The 7,978-nt window shown below is 45.9% G+C and overlaps 1 protein-coding gene across 1 annotated transcript in view; it reads left to right on the forward strand.

Annotated features, from left to right (window-relative positions):
• Positions 1-5,000, forward strand: part of ago3a (argonaute RISC catalytic component 3a) — a 69,540-nt gene extending 64,540 nt beyond the window's left edge. Inside the window, exons 17-19 of the mRNA XM_063198753.1 lie at positions 904-1,005; positions 3,096-3,295; positions 3,413-5,000. Of these exons, the coding sequence (XP_063054823.1) occupies positions 904-1,005; positions 3,096-3,295; positions 3,413-3,521 (411 nt within the window). The 3' untranslated portion in view covers positions 3,522-5,000. The remainder of the gene's footprint in view (positions 1-903; positions 1,006-3,095; positions 3,296-3,412) is intronic.
• Positions 5,001-7,978: the final 2,978 nt, after the last annotated feature.

Consider the following 7,978-nt stretch of genomic DNA (forward strand, 5'->3'; position numbering starts at 1 on the left):
CTCTTCTCTCCTCTTCTCATCCCTCTCTTCTTCTCTTCTCTCCTCCTCCTCTTATCCCTCTCTCACCCCTCTCTCATCTCATCCCTCTCTCTTCTCTCCTCCTCTTCTCATCCCTCTCTCTTCTCTCCTCATCTCATCCCTCTCTTCTTCTCTTCTCTCCTCCTCTTCTCATCCCTCTCTCTTCTCTCCTCATCTCATCCCTCTCTCTTCTCTCCTCCTCCTCTTATGCCTCTCTCTTCTCTTCTCCCCTATTCTCCTCATCTAGAGAGTAGAGTATCATTTATCCCACCCCTTTCTCTTCTCTCCTCCTCATTTCATCCCTCTGCTCTTCCCTCCTCCTCTTCTCATCCCTCTCTCTTCTCTTCTCCCTCCCATCCCTCTTGCTCTCCTTATTTTTCTCCCTCTGCTCTGCTCTTCATTTGCTTGTTGAATGGCAGACTGCACTGCATGTACTGTGCATTACCACCAACCAGTAAATGGGAGTAGGGACATGGCCCAAATAACCCTCAGTTTCCCATCGTTATGTTCGTCATATTGTAATTGCTCTCTCAGATGGGCCTTATAATGATGATGGGTTTAAATGGAGCTCTCAGAGGTCTATGAAAGTTCACGGGACACCAGTGCACACTGATTGCGGGTCTTTTGAACGACGCATTTCGCCCAGTGCCTCATCTCATCAGGTTCACTCTGTTCGCTCCAAGAAGTTAAAAATGAGACGCCTGTTTTCTAAACTTTCATTCTTGACCAATATATATTCTGCATATATGTAATATTATCCTGAAATGTTATCATTAAATGTGAAATGTTATCCTTGCATGTTAAATGTTATCCTTAAATGTTAAATGTTATCCTTAAATGTTAAATGTTATCCTTAAATGTTAAATGTTATCCTTAAATGTTTAGGTTGGCCGCAGTGGAAACATTCCTGCTGGCACGACAGTGGACACGGACATCACGCATCCCTATGAGTTCGACTTTTACCTCTGCAGTCATGCGGGAATACAGGTAACACACACACACACACACACACACACACACACACATGCGCACGCACACACACACATGCGCACGCACACATGCGCACGCACACACACACACACACACATGCGCACGCACACATGCGCACACACACACACACACACATGCGCACACACACACACACAGGCGCGTGTGCACACACACACATACACACACACAGGCGCATGCGCGCGCACACACACACACACACACACAGGCGCATGCGCGCACACACGCGCACACACACACACACACACACACACACACACACACACACACACACACACACACACACACACACACACACAGCCAGGTCAAATTTAATTAGCCAAGTGTCTTCCAGTCACCGGTGGAACCTGACCAGTGGGCACAGATGGCCCCCCATCGAGGGAGGGAGAGGGAGAGAGAGAGGGAGAGAGAGAGAGAGAGGGAGAGAGAGAGAGATGGAGAGAGAGAGAGAGAGAGAGAGAGAGAGAAAGGGAGAGAGAGAGAGAGAGAGATAGAGGAGAGAGAGAGGGAGAGAGAGAGAGAGGGAGAGAGTGAGAGAGAGAGAGAGAGAGAGAGAGAGAGAGAGAGAGAGAGAGAGAGAGAGAGAGAAAGAATCCTTTTAAAGGAAAAATAGAAGTACAGGTGCAGAAATTGAGACAGAAACTGACGAGTTGTTGTATTATTACAAGCTGCCACTGGCACAGGTGCCCCCTTACACAGACAGAGAGAGAGAGGACAAGAATAATTTTAAGGGAAAAACAAAGAGAGGTACAGGTGCAGAGAGACAAAATGATCGTCAGAAATTGAGACAGAAACTGACCAGTTGTTGTATTATTACAAGCTGCCAATGGCACAGGTGTGCCCTTACCAATAGACAGAGAGAGAGAGATAGAAACAGAAACAGAGACAGAGAGAGCAAGAGTGTGAGAGATACACACACACACACACACACTTGTATTGTCTTCGAAAGGACCTTCCGTTGATAACTTTGCATTTTACTAGCATTCAAAACTAGTCAATACTAAACTGTGCCGTGACCAGAAGTGTTTTAGCACTTTTCGTTTTTTTTATTAACAACTAAACACTATATTTAATGGCTGTGAGGACCGACCAAAAATTTCCTCACGGCCTCATATGTCCTCATAGCAAAGGTGAAATGTCAGGTTTTGTTCTTCACAGTGGTGTATAGTTGCACACACCTGTTGCACTGTCTGTTCGGATCCCCACTGTTGCTGAGCAATGGCGATGCAGTAGACAGCGTAGAGCAGGTATCCCCAACCTTTCTGGGTCTGAGGGCTACCAATTGCCTGGTTAACACCAGACCTAATCACAAGTGAGATTAGGTCTGGGGAGTTGCCTATTGTAAATTCTGTATGGGGCCGGAATACTTGGCTATTATGACACACTGCCCTGCTCTCTGATTGGGCAGAGAAACTGTTAAGGTCGGAATGCTTGGCCATTATGACACAGATCCCATGATCTTGTACGTTATGAGTCATCCTCGCCATACTGTCTTTCAGATCGAAACGATTGTGTAGAACTAAAGGCAGTATGGGAGTTCCCAGGCTAGGCTACCAAGGCCTACCAAGGGCTACCTGAGGGCTACCGGGGGCTACCCGGGGGCTACCGAGGGCTACCCAAGGGCTACTTTTGTTCAAAGTCCTCTACTGATGTCTTGACATCATTCCCAAATTACACTTTGATTGAATGATAATTTGCATATAAATAGATAATTTCATATTTAAATTAAGGAAAACACTAACTGTGACTAAAAGCTTACAGTCGTCACTATTTATTAACATCCTTGGAGGGCACCTCAGAAGCTCATGGAGGGCTACCTGGCGCCCGCGGGCACCACCACGTTGGTGACACCTGGCGTAGAGTACATGAGAAGGCTGACTGCCATTGGCTCCTATTGTACCCTCAAAAATGCACAGTTCCATCTGGATGACAACCGCAGACAAGTAATCTCTCTCTCTCTCTCTCTCTCTCTCTCTCTCTCTCTCTCTCTCTCTCTCTCTCTCTCTCTCTCCCTCTCTCCCTCTCCCTCCCTCCCCCTCTCTCTCTCTCTCTCTCTCTCTCTCCCCCAGGGCACGAGTAGGCCCTCCCATTACCACGTGCTGTGGGACGACAACTGCTTCACGGCAGATGAGTTTCAGCTGCTGACCTACCAGCTGTGCCACACCTACGTGCGCTGCACGCGCTCCGTCTCCATCCCCGCGCCCGCCTACTACGCTCACCTGGTGGCCTTCCGCGCCCGATACCACCTGGTGGACAAGGAGCACGACAGGTGAGCCCAAACACACATGCGCGCGCACGCACGCCTACTATGCTCATGTGGTCAACAAGAGCACAAATGTAACCTCCGCAATCCTCCCCTCTCCTCTCCTCTGCTCTCCTCTCCTAGTGCGGAGGGCAGCCACGTGTCTGGTCAGAGCAACGGAAGGGACCCGCAGGCCCTGGCCAAAGCCGTGCAGATCCACCACGACACCCTGAGGACCATGTACTTTGCCTGAGCGCACACACGCACACACGCACAGACTTGGTATATGTACATGTACATACATACACATGCATACATCTTAACACACAGCCATACTCGAATGCAGACCACAGAAACACCACATTTTTTTCTTCTTCTTTTACATACCCGTACACACACACACACACACACACACACACACACACACACACACACACACACACCAACTACCACTTTCAGTCTGTGCATCCCAGAGTGTCTGCCGACAGAGCCAGCTGAAGGAGTCTGACCCGGCCCGACCCGGTCCATTTGGACCCACCACTGTGCAGTGTGTACGCCAAGACACAGGGGGGCGAGCATGAGCGCGGCAGAACGAAGGAAGTAGAGGAGAGAGACGTGTGTGTAGAAGGGAAAGAGAGGAGAGTGATGGAGAACAGGCCAAGGGCTGTGAAGAACCCCCACCACCCGTAATTAACATGGACGCTCCGGCCTAAAAGTACCAAGTCCAACTTAGTACCCTTAGAAGAACAGAACTGTGCACTTATGCAATATCCAACCAGCCAACTGCTTTCATGACCATCTCCTTCGCAATATTAATAGACAAAAATTACCTAGGCAATTTTTTGTCCATTAATCTTGCTAGATTTTTTTTTGTCCATTGATATTGCTAGATTTTCCCTTAATAGTGTGTCTGCTAATATTGCTAGAAATCCACCAGACAGCAATTACGTACATCTATTAACCATAGATGAATACAAGTCCCTTTTGTCCGCTACCCCCTCTTCAGTACCTCTGCGAACCCCGTAGGGCTCTCGACCTCCAGCTTGGGAACCACTGGTGCATTGGACCCCCATACGTCCCCCGTCCCCCCCCCTGTTTTGTAATTGTGGTCATTCTGATGTCTCTTTTAATCATGCCCTTTTACCAGTACCTCAGGTTTTTTTTTTAATCCACAGCACTTTTGGTTTTCCATTATTTTGTCCTTGCTCTGTTTTTTTATCTGCTCTTTGCAAACACCGTTTAGGGAATTGGAAGCTAAAGGAATGAAGAGTTTGTATTGGGTTGGATTAACGGTTAGGTGGACAGACTCCTCTGTGAGTTTGTCTACGTTTTTTCCACTAACTTTTATTGTGAATTAACAGCTCTGTCTTTCTATCCCAACCCCTTGCTTTTTTTCAGCCAATGGTGACTTAAACTATAATTGTGTCAATTTACAATGAAGTGTAAGAAACATATTTAGATTATGATACAAACAAACCAAGGTGTTACACATGACTCAATGCCACTTTTAGACTTTTAAAACGATTTCTGGTCCCAACAAGGTTTCTGCCCTCATTGAGGTGTAAACATGCCATGCTGGCAACCTTCTGTAACCGCTTTTTTTGTACGAAAGTTGCTTTTGAAGGTATTTTACATTAGCCTGGTTCTCACTAGACTGTGTGTGTGTGTGTGTGTGTGTGTGTGTGTGTGTGTGTGTGTGTGTGTGTGTGTGTGTGTGTGTGTGTGTGTGTGTGTGTGTGTGTGTGTGTGTGTGTGTGTGTGTGTGTGTGTGTGTGTGTGTGGCTGTGGCTGTGGCTGTGGCTGTGGCTCCGTAGCCCCCTGGGTTAGCTTAGCAGAGCTACACAAACACAGTGTGGGAGAAGACGCGTTGGCTTTGCCTTCAAAAGGCATGGCTTTATCTATCATTATGCGCGGCCTCGCCACCAACAAACTCCTTTCAAAGACGTTTTCTGTTAATTAATCTCTAAAGAGACAATATAGTCTATAATCCATCCTGGGACTCCTCAATTTGAGCTGCCGTTGATATTGAAGCAATAAATGCTCGGTCTATTTTCCGGCCCAAGACCAGTGTGTTAACAGCAGTATCACAGACGGTGTGTATGTGGCTCCGCTCCACCAGGGGGCTTCAGAGCTACTCACACTCCGCCGGGTGAGAACCAGGCTAATTTTACATCATCGTAATATTTACATTATATTTATATCTGTGTCTGGACGTTTTTGTTTGCAACAGCCTTTTTTTTGTCCTGGATGTGTTTTTGTCACTAACGGTCTTGTCCGTTTGTTTCGTTGAAGCTCTGTGTTTGTTCTGTATATGTTTTAGTGCAATAACACATTGGGCAGGACAACAACCTCTTCATGAGGGTATGGCGCTTTAAACTTTCAAACGGTCTAATAGGGGAGAAAGTGTAGCAGAAATGTCAGTTTCTTTCTTTAACTATTTCTTTTTTTTCTTTTGGACAAATATTTCAGAGAACATAAATGAGAGTTTTTAATCTTAAATAAATAAAAGGGAATGTTTAACCTTTTTTATTTCTCGCAATGTTGGCTGACTTTGGGCCAACCTGCCTTTTGGCACAAGTCCCAGTTCTTGTTCTTGAATGCATTTGAAGGACTATAGAAGGTTTTTTTAAAAATATATTGATACCGTGCATGATTGCTAATGGGGAGAAGAGTAATAATAAGTGCCTGGTTGTGGAGACAATGGATTTTTATGGATGTTGGTTAGAGCTGGTGTAGGTTTAAAAAATAAAAAAAAATGTGCAAATACACAAATTCAAACCAAGAAAAGTCTGGATGCACAGTTGAGACTTCAGTGGGAAAAAAAATGTGTACTTTGCGACGTTCGCCTTGCTGGTGTTTCTCAATAGCATGAAGTCAGCACTGATGCAGCAGCCAATTTGAACAGGCGTGCGTGCGTGTGTGTGTGTGTGCATGCGTTCGCGTGTGTGCGTCCCTGTGTTGAAAGTAGCCATTTGAACAGGTGTATGTGTTAAGTGTATAGTGGGGGTCATAACAGGAGTATGTGTGTTTTTACAGCAGCCATTCAAACAGCAATTTGTCTACAGTAGCTGTGTGTCTGTGTCAGCTGTGTGTATGGGGATTAATGCTGTTGTAATTATATACAGAGGAAGGCAACAGAGAGGGAGAAAACAGATTTGAGCTGCTAATGAAGAACTGAAAGGAGTCAGGTGTCAAAAAGGTGCATACACACACACACACACACACATACACACACACGCACACACACCACCACCATCAAGAAATTGGCCCTCCACCAGGCAGCCTAAAGAGAGTATGGCATGGCTTGGTGAGCACTCTGCCAGCCCTGTGCTGTTGGTCGGTCACATGTGGTGTTTGTGTTTTTCACTGATTGGCCAGTAGGGGACGTGTGTGGCGGCGGCGGTGGCGGCTTACTTGAAGAGGAGATGCACCATAAAACAGTGTCTTGCATACATACTAGGGGTGTAAATAATAATCTATGTATCGATATCGATGTGTCGATCCTACGGCCGACGCTCGAATCGAATCGAATCGCTGGCCCATGCCCAATGCCCTAGCTCGATAACATAGCAGTAGAAAGGTCATTGGAGAGAAAAAAATCGAATCGAAACGCATCGTATCGAGGGGCGTTCTTAAATATCGAAAATAATCGAAACGCTGCCTTAAGAAAACGATATCGAATCGTATCGTCATGGAGGCTGTGATTTACACCCCTAATACATCCGTATGTGCGTACATGGGTCAAAGACGTGCAAAATGAAATTGTCATTCAGTGTAACGGATACCTTCTGCTGACTGTAACGGTAAAAAAACATGATTTTTAAATTGTTTCAAGTGAATGGATGACAGCCGAGGCTTTCATGAATTCACTGGGAAGAAATTAAATAAAGTGTCATGTTTTTTACAGTTACAGTCAGCAGAAGGTATCCGCTACACTGAATGACAATTTCATTTTGCACGTCTTTGACCCGCATGCATATTGTACGTATGCCACGCTTCAGTGCAGTGAGTAGTGCCTTGGACTGTGGTGCCACGCCCTGCCTCTAAAGGAAGGCAAGAAGACGAATGACAATAAACTGCACTAAACGCTGTACATTGCAAACGTGTCTGTATTCAGGGCACGCTAGTCTGGTGCTATGAGGTGACAGCCCCATAGGGTGGCGCTGCATCTTTCTTTCTTTTTTTTACAGGAGATTACAAAGGCTGGAGTCCACTAAGGGGAGGAGGAAGGAAGGGAGGGAGGTGTGGTCTGGAGCTTTCTTCTGGATATCTTCATCTGTGTATCTCTCTTTCTCTCTTTCTCTCTCTCTCTCTCTCTCTCTCTCTCTCTCTCTCTCTCTCTCTCTCTCCTCTTTCTATCATCTGCTCTCGTTTATTCTCTCTACCTCTCTTTTTTCTCTCTCTCTACCTCTCTTTCCTCTCTCTTTATCTCTCTCTCTCTCTCTCTACCCTTGATATGGCGTTCTCCTCTTGGTGACATACATTTGGGGATGCCATTAGTGTGTACGAGGTAGCAGTTTCCAGTTAGCAAAGGTACAACATTTACACCCCCCGGCCATCTTTTGTTGATGAATTAAAGGGTAGCTAGACATCAGCCAGTGGAATTATGTTCAGTGTCTGAGACAACTTTTTTTTTTTTTTTCAATCGGTTACTCTCATGTCTTGTGATACTTTTTTATTTGTTTAAATCTCAGATAGCCCACTTCATCA

This window comes from Engraulis encrasicolus, chromosome 5, assembly GCF_034702125.1.
Source record: "Engraulis encrasicolus isolate BLACKSEA-1 chromosome 5, IST_EnEncr_1.0, whole genome shotgun sequence".
Taxonomy (NCBI): Eukaryota; Metazoa; Chordata; class Actinopteri; order Clupeiformes; family Engraulidae; genus Engraulis; species Engraulis encrasicolus.